The 15,849-nt window shown below is 44.1% G+C and overlaps 1 protein-coding gene across 3 annotated transcripts in view; it reads right to left on the reverse strand.

Annotated features, from left to right (window-relative positions):
• Positions 1-15,849, reverse strand: part of cep44 (centrosomal protein 44) — a 122,462-nt gene that overhangs the window by 10,523 nt on the left and 96,090 nt on the right. For all 3 annotated transcript variants that reach the window (XM_041185424.1, XM_041185422.1, XM_041185423.1), the window contains 3 exons: positions 9,287-9,362; positions 7,851-7,981; positions 610-650 (listed from right to left, as the gene is read on the reverse strand). In XM_041185424.1, coding sequence (XP_041041358.1) covers positions 610-650; positions 7,851-7,981; positions 9,287-9,362 — 248 coding nt within the window. The remainder of the gene's footprint in view (positions 1-609; positions 651-7,850; positions 7,982-9,286; positions 9,363-15,849) is intronic.

The following is a 15,849-nucleotide window of genomic DNA, read 5'->3' on the forward strand; positions in this document are numbered from 1 at the left end:
AAAACTACAATGATATCCTAAGTCATAAATTCACGCAGGAAGATTTCAAATCTGTGCTAACACAGTACTGATCAGAAACAACTGCTGTATTTTTTAAACTATAAGAGACAACAGAGGATCTGTTGCTGACAGCAAAAACTGAGAGTGCATCCCAAAAAATACATTGGGCGATCAAGCACCTCCTGAGAATCATTGCAATAAGGGGCAGTAACACAAGTAATTTTCCCTGGTGGAATGGTGGGAATCCTCATTAATATATGATGGATAGGTAAATGAAGAAGAATTCAATTTTAACTGGATACACTTTTTGACAGAAAAAGAGAGGAAGGGCAGGGGAATAAAAGGAAATGATGAAGCAGAAAGAAATAAGTTGCATTTATATAGTCTGGCCTCAAAAAATCCTAAAGCGCTTTACAGCCAATTAAGAATTTTTGAAGTGTAGTCACGATTGTAATGTAGGGAAAATATAGCAATTAAGGATAATGCTGCCATATTTGCTGAGGTTTGTCCTAAAACCTAATTATGAACAAACTTATGAAAGTGTAGATGTGGAACACAATATAGAACCAGCAGCTCTCATTATTTCAGTGACAAAAGGGAAATACTTACATTTTGCTTATCCTTTCCACCTTATGTTTCATTGCCTCTGTCTGCAAAATACAGGACATACCCTCAAATAGCAAAGCATAAAAAATTCTCAGAAACATAAAAATGACAGGCAGGAATAGACCAGCAGGTCCATCAAGCAAATGCTGTTTTTTAATGGAATTAGCTTCATTTATCATGTATACAACATAGTAAAACTATAAATAGAGGAAGGTGGGAGTTCTATTCGAACCCTGAGTGTTTTATGTCAGGAGTGTGCCTGTATTGCTCAATTTCTAATTATATGATAGTGTAACGCTGAGACATAACAATAGGACACTTCTATCCCACCTACTACCAAACCCCACCACAACCTTCCCTTGTGTTCAGAACTTGATATCATATATTTTGTACATGACCTCACATGTACATCTCCAACCTTTTTGGAGGTGGATAGAGAAACTTTTCTGAAACAAGGTCATTAAGTAGTTTTACTTCAATGGAAAATGAAAGTAGAGTAACAATCAAAGCAAATTCCACTTACTTACCTCAAAATCATTTCTCTTCTCAAAAACATGGGAAAATAAGCTACCTGCCCCTATCCCTTTCATGGGCTAACTTACTTCCTTTTGTCATTACCTTGCTTTCAGGTCTTCGGCCTTTCTCTTACTGCCTCTTCTTTAGAATCTGACTGTCTCCAACAGTCCCCCAAGTTTTCATTCCTTTTGCTGATAACTCTAATGCCAGAAAATAAAGGGGGAGTAGCTCTAATACTTTTTTATGGAGGGATTCTCCAGCATGCCTTGCAACCAAATTCACCACTGCCTCTCCCAGGAATGCATTCTCTACAGGCATCTTCTGCCGTTCCCAAGCAAATGGAATTTTCCACATCACAATGGGGTATGGTACTTGTTGGTCATTTGGAATGAATATCACTGAAGCCCATTACCCAGGATGACCATTGTATTTTTTGTAATTCAGTCCATTTCAAATAAAGTACATCAAAGAGGCTAAATGCTGGAGGCAGCATTTATACCGATGGTCACATCTTCCCAAGTGCTAAAAGGCAGCCCTCCATGTACCCACTTCACATAGGAGTGCCTCCATTACTACATCAACACAGATCAGAGTTCTTTTTATTGAGTGTTCCATAAGTTAAAAAAGGGAATTGTTTTGATGGACAGTAGATTTTTTTCAGTACCAGTTCTGCTCTATTTTGAATTTCTAGCTCCCAGAGGCAGCCTGCTAGGTAGGCAGTTGCTTGCACAGCTGATTAGTTGTGAAAGTTTAAGCTGAAACACTCGGTGGATGTCCCATTGCACATTTTCCACTTCGAGATCTCACAGCTTGGAAAATGTCTGGAAGCACTTTCTTTTGACAACTTTCCACAAGGCATAGCAAAAATTGAAGCACCTGGAATTGAAGGCAACCTATTGACATAGGTAGGAAATTAGTTTGAAAGTAAGATACAGAGAGTAGGGATAATTGGTATGTGCTCAAATTGGCAGGTTATGACTAGTGTTGTCCTCTAGGGATCTGTACTGGGGCCCCAGACTTTCACTGTATTTTTAAATGTCTGATGAAGGAATAGAGATCCAGATTTGCCAATTGTATCAAGTTATCTAGCGGAGTAAATAGAGTAGATAGAAGCAGAAAGTTGCAAAGGGGCATTGATAGATAGTGCATGTGCAAAGCAATGCCAGATGGAGTTCAATGTGGAGAAGTGTGAGGTCATCCATTTTGGACATACAATAGATCAGCTTATTTTCTAAACAGTGAGAAACTAGAAAGTGTAGAGGAGCAGAGAGATTTAGAGGTTCAAATACAGAAATCACTAAAAGCTAGTGGCCAGGTACAAAAAAACAATTAAAAGGCTAATGAAATCAGATATGCTGCTTGAGGAGAGGTATAGCAGATTTCAGGAGATACTGATAATATTTTTTCATGCATCTTGCAAACAGCTTTCGTTAAACTGAGCTCAGATCAGTATGAAAGAAAGCTCTTTCAAAAGGGAGCCTGTGGGCTGATTGAGTGTATAGGGAATATTTTCTCAAAGGATAAAGAAGTTGTCAACATTAAGTACATAGCCTTTGTTTTTTCTTGTCAAACACTGTTGCAAAGTGGTGCAATGTAGCTCGGAAGGAAGCAGACCTTTTTGACTTGGAAGAAGCACCTGCAGTTAACATACAAATCAATATGGAGCACACAATAAAAAGCAAGACCTGAAATACTGTTCAATAAAGAAAGCCCACTTTTGTTCATATATAAATGAAGTCTACCAGAACAGTCACTTGGGTCTGGGGGAGATGGGGGCGAAGTTAGAAAAACGGGACTGAAGGCTGTCCACAGATCATGCGTCACCCATATGACACCTGCCAGGATTACAGGCTCCAACAATTACACATCAACCAATGGGACACACTATGAAAATGGCATCTACCACTTAGAATTCTGAGGTACTAATTCGCAGTGACACAGCCGACACAAAAGAAGCACCACTGTTAAAGTCTAATGTTTATTTGAAATACAGATAAGACTCCCACATGCAAACAATATGCAATCTGTACTCTCAATAAATTAGAGGTTGTACTATCGTAGAAGGCCAAGAAGCTGAATCATGTTAAGTATTATTCTGCTGTTAAAGTATAGGTCATGCTTCTTCAAGGTAGCAAGTTAACTTATTGTTAAAGAACCATTGGTATGGTGCCTGGGGAATATTACTAACTTCTGCTCTTAGAAAACCAGTTTGAAGGGTACAAAGGTGAATTAAAAGGGGCAAAGATCTAAATGATCGACTCTCCCTCTAATAATGCCATGGGATATCCAGTGATTTCCTGGTTTAGAGGGAGAGGTAGTGTGGTGGGGAGAGGAGAGGTAGATGTAGGTCAGACAATTCCATTGAATTGAAGCAGTCAGGAACTGTCTGAGCAATTAAGGAGACATATTAATAGCCCAGAGAAGAAAATTCTGACAATCCAGGCAACTACAATTCTAGGGTTTGGGCACCAGACTGTGAGCAGTGCAGCAGTATTCCAGTCAGGGTCTTTGTGAGAGGGCTGTGGTAATAACAAGAGGTGGTAAAGGGGTTGGAGGAGCATCCAGCTGTATTGGGTCAGGAGACTGATCTTGCAGGTTCTGAGATAGGCATTACAGAGATGTTTATAGGCAGACCTGGAAGAGCTCAAGGTACAACAAACAGGTTAATTTAATCATGAAAAAGACTAATATATGAAGATGTTGTGATATTTACAGGAACCATGTACTATATTGTAAGATTACATGGGCCCATGCTATGCACTGACGCTGGACATAAGCACCATTATTTCCTAATCCAAGGCACCTAATCCACAGAGACACAAAGATAGGTAGGGGAGTATGTTGTGAAGACATAAGGAGTTTGCAGATAAGTTGAGTGAGTGGGCAAAAATCTGGCAGATGGAGTGTAATGTGGGAAAATGTGAAGTTGTTCACTTCAGCAGGAAAAATAAAAAGACAGAGCATGACCTAAATAGAGAGTGACTGCAGAATTCCGAGATGCAGAGGGATCTAGGTGTTCTCATGCATGAGTCATAAAAGGTTACTATGCAGATACAGCATGTAATCAAGAAGGCTAATGGGATGCTATCCTTTATTACGAGAAATTGAACATAAAAGTAAGGATGTTACGCTTCAGTTATACAGGGCATTGGTGAGATCACATCTTGAACACTGTGTGCAGTTTGGTCTCCTTGTTTAAGAAAGGATGTAAATGCATTGGAGGTACTTCAGAGGAGGTTTACTGGATTGATATCTGGAATGAGTGAGTCATCTTATGAGAATAGGTTGGACAGGCTAGGCTTGTTTCCACTGGATTTCAGAAGTGTATGGGGTGACTTGATTGAAGTATATAAGATCCTGAAAGGTCTTGACAAGGTGGACGTGGAACGGGTGCTTCCTCTTCTAGGCAGGTCCAGAACGAGGGGACACTGTTTTAAAATTAAGGCTTGTCCTTATAGGATAGAGATGAAGAGAATTTTTTTTCTCTCGGAGAGCTGTGTGACTTTGGAACTCTCTGCCTCAGAAGGCGGGTCACTGAATATTTTGAAGGCAGAGGTAGATTGATTCCCTTGCCTAACAAGAATCTAAGGTTATCGGGGGTCAATGGAAATGTGGAACTTTTTTTTTTATTCATGTGGGATGTGGGTGTTGCTCGCTAAGCAAGCATTTATTGCCCATCCCTTATTGCCCTTGTCCAGAGGGCATTTAACAGTCAAACACATTGCTGTGGGTCTGGAATCACATGTAGGCCAGACCAGGTAAGGACAGCAGATTCCTTCCCTAAAGGACATAAGTGAACCAGATGGGTTTTCACAACAATCGACAATGGTTCCATGGTCATCATTAGACGTTTAATTCCAGATGTTCATTGAATTCAAATTCCACCAGCTGCCGTGGCGGCATTCAAACCCATGCCCTTAGAGCATTACTCTGGGTCTCTGGATTACTAGTCCAGCAACAATATCACTACGCCATTGCCTCCCCACAACTTGAAATACAAAGAGAATGGCCATGATCTTACTGACTGACGGAGCAAGTCGAGGGGCTGAATGGCCTACTTCTGCTCCTATTTTGTACATTTGTATGTTCATTCTTCCACCTTTTCCAGAAGTTGCTAGGATCCATTATTGAGGAGATTATAGCAGGATACTTAGAAAATCATAATTTGATCAGGCAGATTCAACAAGGTTTTGTGAAAGGGACATCACGTTGAGCTAATTTATTAGGGTTTTTTGAGGAAGTAACAAACAAGGCAGGTAAAGAGGGACCATGTAGATGTGGTGTACATGGATTTCCAGAAGGCATTTGATAAGGTACCATATCAAGGTTACTATGCAAGGTAAGATTACAGGGGCAAGAATTTTCCCGTCAGCGGGTGGGGGCGGGGGCGGGGCCCACTTGCCAACGCATAAAATGACGTGGAATGACATCAGGCAGAACTCCCAACATCATCCCGCGTCATTTGCATTTTCAGGTCGTCAGGGGCGCAGCTCAGTCAGCTGTGCACCTCTGACCTGTCAATGGCCTAATGAGGCCATTCAAAAAGCAATTAAAGCAATTAGTGGACCTGCCCGTCCAACCTTAAGGTTGGTGGGCAGGTCAGGAATGCTGGTGGCCACCTGAAAAAGCATGAAACCTCATCCACAGGTGGGATGAGATTTCATGACTGAATTAAAAAATTAAGATTCACTTTTACTTAAAGTTATGTCCATGTCCCAACTCATGTGACATTATCACGAGGGGGCATCAATGGTAAATGAAATTTTCCAAAGAATAACTTTTTCACTTTGGGAACCGGTCTCCCTGAGGAGCGCACTTCTGCATTTGCCAATCCAGCCCTATCCGCACAGGGAGCAAGCGCTCCCTTAATTGGCCCACCCATGAGAAATGGCGGCGCACCCCCGATTGGGGGTGCCGATTGGAGGGTCGCCCACTCTCACACTCCCCCACCACCCCCCACGCCAATGGGGGGAAAATTTTACCCATGGTGTAGGGGGTAAAATATTAGCAGGGATAAAAGATTGGGTGGCTAATAGGAAGCAGAGAGTAGGGCTAAATGCGTACAGAGGGAGGTCTAAATGCGTATTCTTCGGATTGGCAAACTGTAACTATAGTTACTACAGGGGTCACTGCTGGGACCTCAACTATTTAAAATCTACATCAATGATCTAGATGAAGAGACCAAATATATGGTAGCTAAATTAACTGATGATAGACAGGAAAGTATGTTGTCAAGAAGAGGTAAACATTCTGCAAAGGGATATAGACAGGTTAAGTAAGTGGGCAAAAATTTGGCCGATGGAGTATAGTGCAGGAAAATATAAACTTGTTGACTTTGACATAAAGAATAGAAAATTAGTATACTATTTAAATGAAAATTGCAAAACTCGGTGATACCCAGGGATCTGGGTATCCTGGTACACGAATCGCAAAAAGCTAGTAGGCAGGTATAGCAAGTGATTAGGAAGGCAAATGTTGGCACTTATTGCAAAGGGAGTAGAATATAAAAGTAGGGACGTTTTATTGCAGCTGTACAGTGCCTTGGTGAGACTACATCTGGAATACTGTGCACAGTTTGGTCTCCTTATTTTAAAATAGGTATAACTGCATTTGAAGTAGTTCAGAGAAGGTTCGCTAGACACATTCCTGGGATGAGGGGCTTATCTTGTGAAGAAAGGTTGAACAGGTTGGGCATATACCCATTAGAGTTTAGAAAAATGGGAGGTGATCTTATTGAAATATAAATGATCCTGAGGGGGCTTGATAGGATAAATATTGGGGGGATGTTTCCACTTGTGGGAGAGACAAGAACTAGGGGACATAGTTTTAAGAATATGAGTTCTCCCTTTTAAGATGGAGATGAGGAGAATTTTTTTCTCTCAGAGGGTCATTACTAAGTGGAATTCTCTTCTCTGGAAAACAGTGGAGTTAGACAGATGTTCGCTAGGCAAGGGAGTCAAGGGTTATGGGGGTCAGACAGGAAAGTGGAGTTGAGATCATAATCAGATTAACCATGGTTTTATTGAACAGCGGAGCAGGCTCAGAGGGCGGAATGGCCTATTCTTGTGCTAAGTCCCATGTTCCTAGACCCTTCCCCTCCCTTCCCTCTTTCCTCCTCTGATGCCATCATCCATTCCCATTGTCTCCTCAACTCCTTCTTTCCCTCTAAAGCACCCCTGCAATCTTTTTGCCTCCTCATCCTTTTCTATCTCCCCTCCTTCTTCAGCTGGCCTCACTCCCTTCTCCTCTTCCTCTCACCATCCCCTGTTCTTTCACCCCACCCAAAGTCAACTTCCTTGCTGTCTTTTCCCTGTCATTTCTCCCTATCCCATCTGTCTTCTCTTCCCTCCACCATCTTGGTTCAATTATCTCCCTGCCCTTTAACCTTACCTGACCTAAAAGTGTCCTTGGTCTTGACTACTTGTGTGCAGTGTCACAGGAAATCATCTTTTATTTTTATTTATGTCTGTGTCAAGCGAAGATATAACTGTCCAATGATTTCTTTTCCCTTTTGTTTAAAAGAGGAATCTGAATGAATGCCCTTGAGTTGGAAAGCTGTATTCAGAATTTTTCTTGGCCTTTTCACCTTGAACATTCAGTTCACACTCCTGCATTTTAGTGCTGGTTGCACTTATGACACAAAAGCCTTGAATAAAAATGCATTTAATATTAGCATGTTCTTCTGACCTTATAAAGATTTGAAGGAAACCTTTGCCAATTTTGCTTACCTTCGTGACTTCTGTCAGACATAATGAATTGATGTTTGCTGCTTTGGGCGATTCATCTGCTGATAGCAGTGAGTTGTATCCAGATGACTGATGGCTAAGACTCTCTGGCGTCTCAACTCTCATCTCTTTATCTGCAAAGAAATGTTCATCTTTGGTCAACCTCTGTCTTTCGGCACGCCCATGCAGGGTCAGATACCAGACATTGTGATTTACAGTGCACAAAAAAGTAGGGCAGGCATTGTTTAGAACTCCAGACATTGCTGGTTCAGCTCCAATATGGGGTCATTTATGTCTCTTGCCAATATTTAGAGTGCAAACTTGATTGACACCTCCTGCAGAGAATTGCAAAATTGGATTACCTCCAGAATTCCAACTTTATCATAATTTGAGGCAAAAATGACACTTCTCAGAAATATGAATATCTAAGATATGTTGGAGGAGTACAAGCAAACCACAAGCGCTACAACTGTGTTGTATAGCAGGAGCACGAATATTACAATTGCACATACATCTTTCGGTGTAAATCACAATTCTTTTTCAACACAGAATAATACATCGATGCTGAGCCTGTTTAGGATAAAATCCCAATTGTTCGTTACTAGCAACTTATGCCTTTCCTTAGTCTTCAGATTCAATAAAGAAATGTAAAACTTCTAATGAACGATAATGACCTTTAATTTATCTACAACCAAATGCAATGAATAAGGGTGACTCTTCTAATGGACAAGTGGTTAAATGTACCACATGGCATATGCATATAAGTTCAGAAGATTCCAGGTCCATTGCTTAATTTATGCAGTACTTCTGTACCTCAGCATACCAAAGGGAGAGTGAGGATAGAGGTTACTACATTGTATTTAGCGTAATTAGTTTAGAGACAGGGAAGGGAAGGGGAAAACTAATCAGGGTTCCCATTCCTGATTTGTCCTCTGATGGGGTGAGCTTTGGGCAAAGAAACAATTAGACTTAAATGTTATACTCCAGCTCCTCTCTCCACATACTCAGCTTTATTTCCTGTTTTATTTTCAATATTGCAAATCAGCATAGGATGGAACTGTGAAGAATACCAACATGCAATAATAAGTAGTACTTCATGATTTTGCATTCAGTGAAACACATCACTTTACCTTGTACGTACAGTCCCTTTTATTTGTACACCGGGTTTCATATTTGGTACTTCCCATTTGTCAGCCACTATTTTCAATGAAAGAACACGGGCAGGAAATCTAAGCCCAGATGCTAACCAACATTATATCTAATTTGACTTCTGGGAGATGCACAAGAGTCTTCCTTCCTATGGGAAGCCATGTTTACCACTCAGTGGCTCCTAACCCACCCTCCATCTGCGCAACATGAGACAAGACAATTTCTACATGTGCTGTGAGAAACAAGTGTATGTAAACCTAATTCTACACTCCAAAATATAACCAGTTTACCTGAAGAATTGCGGCTTGTCATTTGGCACAAAGTATATTCTTCATTCCCACCGATGGAATCAGAAGCTATGTCATTCTAGAGAGATGAAAAACCATTATGGGCAAAATCAAAATATATTTTCTCTTTGCAGCAGCTACTCTCCAGCTTAGTAGCAATTTTATTGAAGGAAAGTGACTTTAATATTATTAAATTATTCAGTCAGGAACTCACTGAGCCTCCTTAGACAGCACCTTACAAACCCACAATCACTACCATCTAGAAGGACAAGAGCAGCAGACACATGGGAACACCACCACCTGGAAGTTCAACACCATGCCACTCGCCATCCTGACTTTGAATATATCGCTGTTCCTTCACTGTCATTGGGTCAAAATCCTGGAACTCCTTTCCCAATAGCACTGTAGGTGTACCTACACCACACGGACTGCAGCAGTTCAAGAAGGCAGCTCATCACCAGCTTCTCAAGGGCAACTAGGGATGGGCAATAAATGCTGGCCTAGCCTGCAATGCCCACCCCCCATGAATTAATAAAGAACACAGCACAAGATGAGGCAGAGGTTCTGATCTAAAGTTGTTGAACTCAGTATTGAGTCTCGAAGGCCGTAGAGTGCCGGGATGAAAGGTGAAGTGCTGTTCCTTGAACTTGCATTGAAGATCACTGGAACACTAGCATGCCATGGATAGAAAGGTCAGATTGGGAGCAGAATGTAGAATTAAAATGACAAGCAAATGCCTCAAACCATGCTGTGACTGATGTGTCCTATTTCATAGGCCATTGCCATGTACTAATTATCTCTTCTTGCTTTCTCAGGCACATCTGCCAGACAGCTAACAGAGTCCACAACCCAGGGCCTCCAAGCAGGCCCCGAAGAAACTGCTGAAGAAGAATCTGAAGGCACCCTCCTTGAACTCCTGTCACAGCACTCACCCCACCATCCACCAGCACAGAGACACACACCTTGGTGGGACCTAGATTTAGCATCAGGATCACAATCTGGTGAGCACATTGCACTTTCTGATCCACAGAAGGCAACGGCAGGGACTTCCCAGATTTCTGGCACTCGAAAGACTGCTGGAGGCCAGAGTCAGATGACAAGCGTCTGGATTCGGTCATGTCACAGTTGCTGGAGCTGCAAAGGCAAGCTCTGGAATATTAGGAAAGGATGTCCACCGCACTCCTTAGATTGCAAGGCACGATAGAGAAGTCCGTCCACTTTCAGGCTGAGGTGATAGTGCCAGCATTCCAATGCACCGAGGTCAACACTGGTAGGATGGCAGCCGCCATTGAGACCTTGGTCCAGGACATTGCTCCTGCACTGCTGCGTGGGCTGCACTCCATTGCTGGTGCCATGGTTGGCCTTCAACAGTAAATACATGAGAGGGGTGCGGCGCAGCTTGATCTCACTCCAGCTACCCCTTCTCCTAAGGAGTCAGCCAGGGGTCCTTGGGCACCCATAGGGAGAATCAGCAGGAGCACACCCCGGGACCATCTACCCTAGTGACTCAGGGAGTGTCAAGTCCATCCAAATCCCCTCTTCCTGTGATCCCAGCAGCTACAGCTCCACAGCTCGAGGACCGTCGATGTCCTCCTTTTCAGAGGAGACCTCCAGCTCCCGTGTCGCCTCCTTAGCCAGTTCCTCCCCCAGTTGCAGGCGCAGCAGGTGACGATGCGTGACAACCTCTGTGGACTATACTGCAGGGCCCCAGCAGACCAGTCCAGGCACCAGAACCTCATCTTCAGCATTTCAATGGTTTGCTCCACCAAATTGCGAGTTGCAGCATGAGCCTCCTTATGCTGTCGCTCTGCTGCAATCTGAGGCCACTGCACGGGTGTCATCAGCCACGTCCTTTGTGGTTAGCCCGTGTCCCCAAGGACCCATCCTGCAGCCTTTTTGGACCCTGGAAGATGTCAGGGATCTGTGACCAACTGAGAGCATAGATAGGAGTCATGCACACTCCCTGGAAACTGTGCGCAGACCTGCAGGATGCATTTTTTTTAGTCACACATTCAGCTGCACATTCAGTGAATGGAATCCCTTACGGTTGACATATCTGACCACATGTTGCGGCGGGAAACTGAGCATCACATGAGTGCAGTTGATGGCAACCCTGCACCTGTGGGAAACCTGAGCTCTGGGCAAATCCAATCACTCTTGCAGCCTGGCTCTCCTGGTCTCAGGTGAAATGCACAAAGTTGTGTGCCCTCGGCATCCATGACCTCATGGGTGTATTTGTGGGTGGAGGCTTGTGATATCCCACAGAGATCACCAGTGGAGCCCTGAAAGGAGCCACTGGCATAGAAATAGAGTGCCACTGCCACTTTCACAGCCACTGACAGTGGATGCCCTCCACGGCCACGTGCACCAAATCCTGCAGTAACTGCAGATGTAACTGACCAGTTCCCCAGACATGTGCAGTCTTCAGCAACACTTGCTCTCGGTCATCTGCAGGAATGAAAGACGGTGTCTACAGACCCTGGGTCTACCTAGGCGCTGACCAGCAACGGCTCACTGAGGCTCTTCGGCGGCGTGTACGGGAGCCCCAGCGGCTCCTTCTCCCAGAGGGTGTTGCTCCTCCCTCTGCGCAACCAGGCGCCTCAGTCACTCTTTTCTCCATTGCCTTCACTCTCTGCACGCCACGAGGCATACAGCTAGTTCACCAGGCTCCATGATCCTGACGTACTCCTCCTGCAGGATGAAAAAGAGACACGTGTGGGTTAGCATGGGTATACGAAGAACCTATCTTGGTTAAGTCATAAGGCCCTTAATGCATCCCGGGGAGTGCAGGCCCACCACTCAGATGGCCAGAGATTGGAGGGCTGCACGGCTGCCCGAAACCCCACCTTCCACCGCCCCACTCCACCTGATCGATTAGCGGCATTGGACTACTGGACTGCATGTTGTGCTCTCAGCTCAGGCGCAGGCATTCTCCTAAGCCACACTGCAAAGCTGCACTGTTAGCTTGAACAATGGGGGAGACTGGTCCAAATCGGGATGATGACATTGTGAGGGGCTGTGAGCGACTCCACCAGTGACTGCTCCACGGCCAGCTTTAGTAAGGATATTGTACAACGTACCCAGTTGCCCAACTATTCTGCAGTCCACTTAAATGCTCAATAGTTTGCAGTCTGTGCCCGAGGGCTGAAAAGCTCTGGAGCACTTGGTGGCACTTTGATACCTCTGCGTTGTTTGAGTGGGCAGATAAGCTAGAAGCCTGGCTCCAATCATTTCAATGTGGCTGCACCTGCGCCTGATCTGTCTCAGCTGCAGAGGAATGGTCGCTTTATACAAGGTGTCCCTAATGTGTGGCTGCTTCCGTTGCTCACATTCCCCCCAACCCCGCACATGCTTGTGTGCTACCTTCAACCACAGGGCAGCCTTTGCCTCCCCTCCCCCAGCCCAATGCGCCTCAACCTTGAAGTCCAACAACTTGAAGTCTAGCGCTCCACAACATTAACGTGCACTCACCTAAGTTCCCCTCAAAGTGCAGCCCACCAGTGCACACCTTTTATATGCTGTTGTGAAACAGATCGGCATGATTGGTGGACGATCCAGTGGGAGGGGTGATGAGTCCAGCGGGCTAGACTTACAACGATATACTAACGTATTACAATGAGGTTCCCGACATTCGAAGGCAGGAAATGCAGCCCACCATCGAAGGGCTGAGTGGACGATCACAAACTGGTTTTACAATATTGTGAATCTAATTTTTGGACTTCACGCCATATTGTCCACTCACACTACCCAACACACCTGAGGCCAATGGACATGGACGATTCTGCCCATGAAATCATAAACCACAGTAAAAGGGCCTTAGGGCCTATCAGCACTCTGAAAGATCTACTAATTAATCCCATCTTTCTCAAATATTTAGCATATTATTTGATAACCTCTGAACAACACCAGTGCAGATCACTAGAAATTATGACTCAGATTTCATAGTTTGCAGAGAAGCTAACACTCACAGCTGATCCCAAAGAAAGCTGCCCGCAAAGATCTGGGGATCAATATGCTGTAGATTTTCCCTTTCCCTATATCAGTTTGAATCTGGTGCCAAATCAAGGGGATCTCTAGATTTCCAGCAGCAGTGATGACATTCACAAGGTAAGCAGTCAATCACACCGATGCATTCTTATGGCAGCAATTAAGGTAGGCTTTGAAATATCAGAAACAAACTTTAGATAAAAATGTTATGAAATTTGACATTCCACACATATAAAATCAGTTTTTCAGAAACTGTGGAATCACTGACAACAACGTCTGGATGTGTGTTGTTCATGTGTGCATACGTGCGTGCACTCTAGAAGCTGCATTCCGTTTCAGAGGAGTCATGATGGCAAACGCTGATAGCTTTGCTGTCATCACTACCAAAAAAACTGGGACATTATTTAGTCTGGAAAACATTAAATCTTAGGTTGAAAGATTAGGTTAAATCGACAAGTTGCAAAAATGTTTTGGATTGGGGGAGAGTGGATTTTAGTAAAATAAGGCAGGTTGTGGCCAAGGTAGACTGGGAACAGTTACTTGTGGGGAAATCTACAGAAGGGCAGTGGGGGGTGATCAAAAAGGAAATGAGGAGGGTACAGGCTCAACATTTTCCCTCTAGGGCTATAGGAAGGAGTAACAAGCCCAGAGAACCATGGATGACCAGAGATATTCAGGTTACAATGAGAAGGAAAAGAGAGACTTTTAGCAGGTACAAGGGAAGCAAATCAGCAGAGGCATTAGTGGAGTACAGACAGTGGAGGGTAGAGCTTAAGAAAGCAATTAGGAGAGCAAAGAGGGGATATGAGAAAGCTCTGGCTGGTAAAAGTAGGGAAAATCCCAAGATATTCTATAAGTATATCAATGGGAAGAGGATAACCAGGGAAAGAGTAGGGCCCAGAGGGACCAAGGGGGCAATCTATGGGTGGAGCCACAGGACATCGCTAGAGTATTGAATGAATACTTCACGTCCATCCTCACCCAAGAAAATGAGGATGAAGGTATCGAACTCGGTGAGAGAGACGGTGAGGTTCTTAAGCAAATTGATATAGGGAATGACAAGGTATTGGAGGTGTTGGCAAGCTTCAAAATGGACAAATCTCCAGGTCCGGATGATTTGTGTCCCAGGCTGCTGAGGGAGGCAATGGAGGAGATCGCAGGGGATCTGACCCAAATTTTTAATTCCTCTCTGGCCACGGGGGAGGTGCCAGAGGACTGGAGAACAGCTAATGTGGTTCCACTATTTAAGAAGACTTGTAGAGATAAGCCAGGGAACTGCAGGCCAGTGAGTTTCGTATCAGTGGTAGGGAAACTATTGGAGAAAGTTCTGAAGGAGAGTATCTATCTCCACTTGTAGAGACAAGGTTTGATCAGAGATAGTCTGCATGGCTTTGTCAGAGGGAGGTCATGCCTAACAAATTCGATTGAGTTTTTTGAGGAGGTAACCAGTTGTGTAGATGAGAGTAGTGCAGTTGATGTAGTTTATATGGATTTCAGCAAAACCTTTGACAAGGTCCCACATGAGAGACTTATAAAGAAGGCAAATGCACATGAGATGCAGGGTGATTTGTTAAGGCAGATTCAAAATTGGCTTAATTGTAGGAGGCAGAGGGTGATGACAGAAGGATGCTTTAGTGACTGGAAGCCAGTGGCGTACCACAGGGATCTGTGCTCGGTCCCCTATTATTTGGCATTTATATAAACGACATATATGACAATGTAGGGGGTACGATTAGTAACTTTGCGGATGACACAAAGATTGGCTGGGTGGTTAACAGTGAGGTTGAGTGTCTTGGGCTACAGGAAGATATAGACGGGATGGTCAAATGGGCAGATAAGTGGCAGATGGAATTTAACCCTGAAAAGTGTGAGGTGATACACTTTGGAAGGAGTAATTTGACAAAGAATTATTCAATGAATGGCATGGCACTAGGAAGCTCTGAGGAACAAAGGGACCTTGGCATGTGTGTCCATAGATCTCTGAAGGCGGAGGGGCATGTTAGTGGGGTGGTGAAAAAGGCATATGGGACATTTGCCTTTATCAATCAAGGCATGGATTACAAAAGTAGGGAGGTCATGTTGGAGTTCTATAGAACCTTGGTGAGGCCATAGCTGGAGTAGTGTATGCAGTTTTGGTTGCCACAATATAAGAAGGATGTGATTGCACTGGAGTGGGTGCAGAGGAGATTCACCAGGATGTTGTCTGGGATGAAACATTTAAGTTATGAAGAGGGGTTGGATAGACTTGGGTTGTTTTTGTTGAAGCAGAGAAGATTGAGGGGCGACCTGATCGAGGCTAACAAGATTATGAGGGGCATAGACAGCGTGGATAGGGAGCAGCTGTTCCCCTTAGTTGAAGGGTCAGTCACAAGGGTGAGGGGCAGGAGGTTTAGGGGGGATGTGAGGAAAAACTTTTTTACCCTGAGGTCTAGAATGCACTGCCTGGGAGGGTGGTGGAGGCAGGTTGCCTCACATCCTTTAAAAAATACCTGGATGAGCACTTGGCACGTCATAACATTCAAGGCTATGGGCCAAGTGCTGGTAAATGGGATTATGTAGCTAGGTCAGGTGTTTCTCAC

This window comes from Carcharodon carcharias, chromosome 4, assembly GCF_017639515.1.
Source record: "Carcharodon carcharias isolate sCarCar2 chromosome 4, sCarCar2.pri, whole genome shotgun sequence".
NCBI classification, from domain to species: domain Eukaryota; kingdom Metazoa; phylum Chordata; class Chondrichthyes; order Lamniformes; family Lamnidae; genus Carcharodon; species Carcharodon carcharias.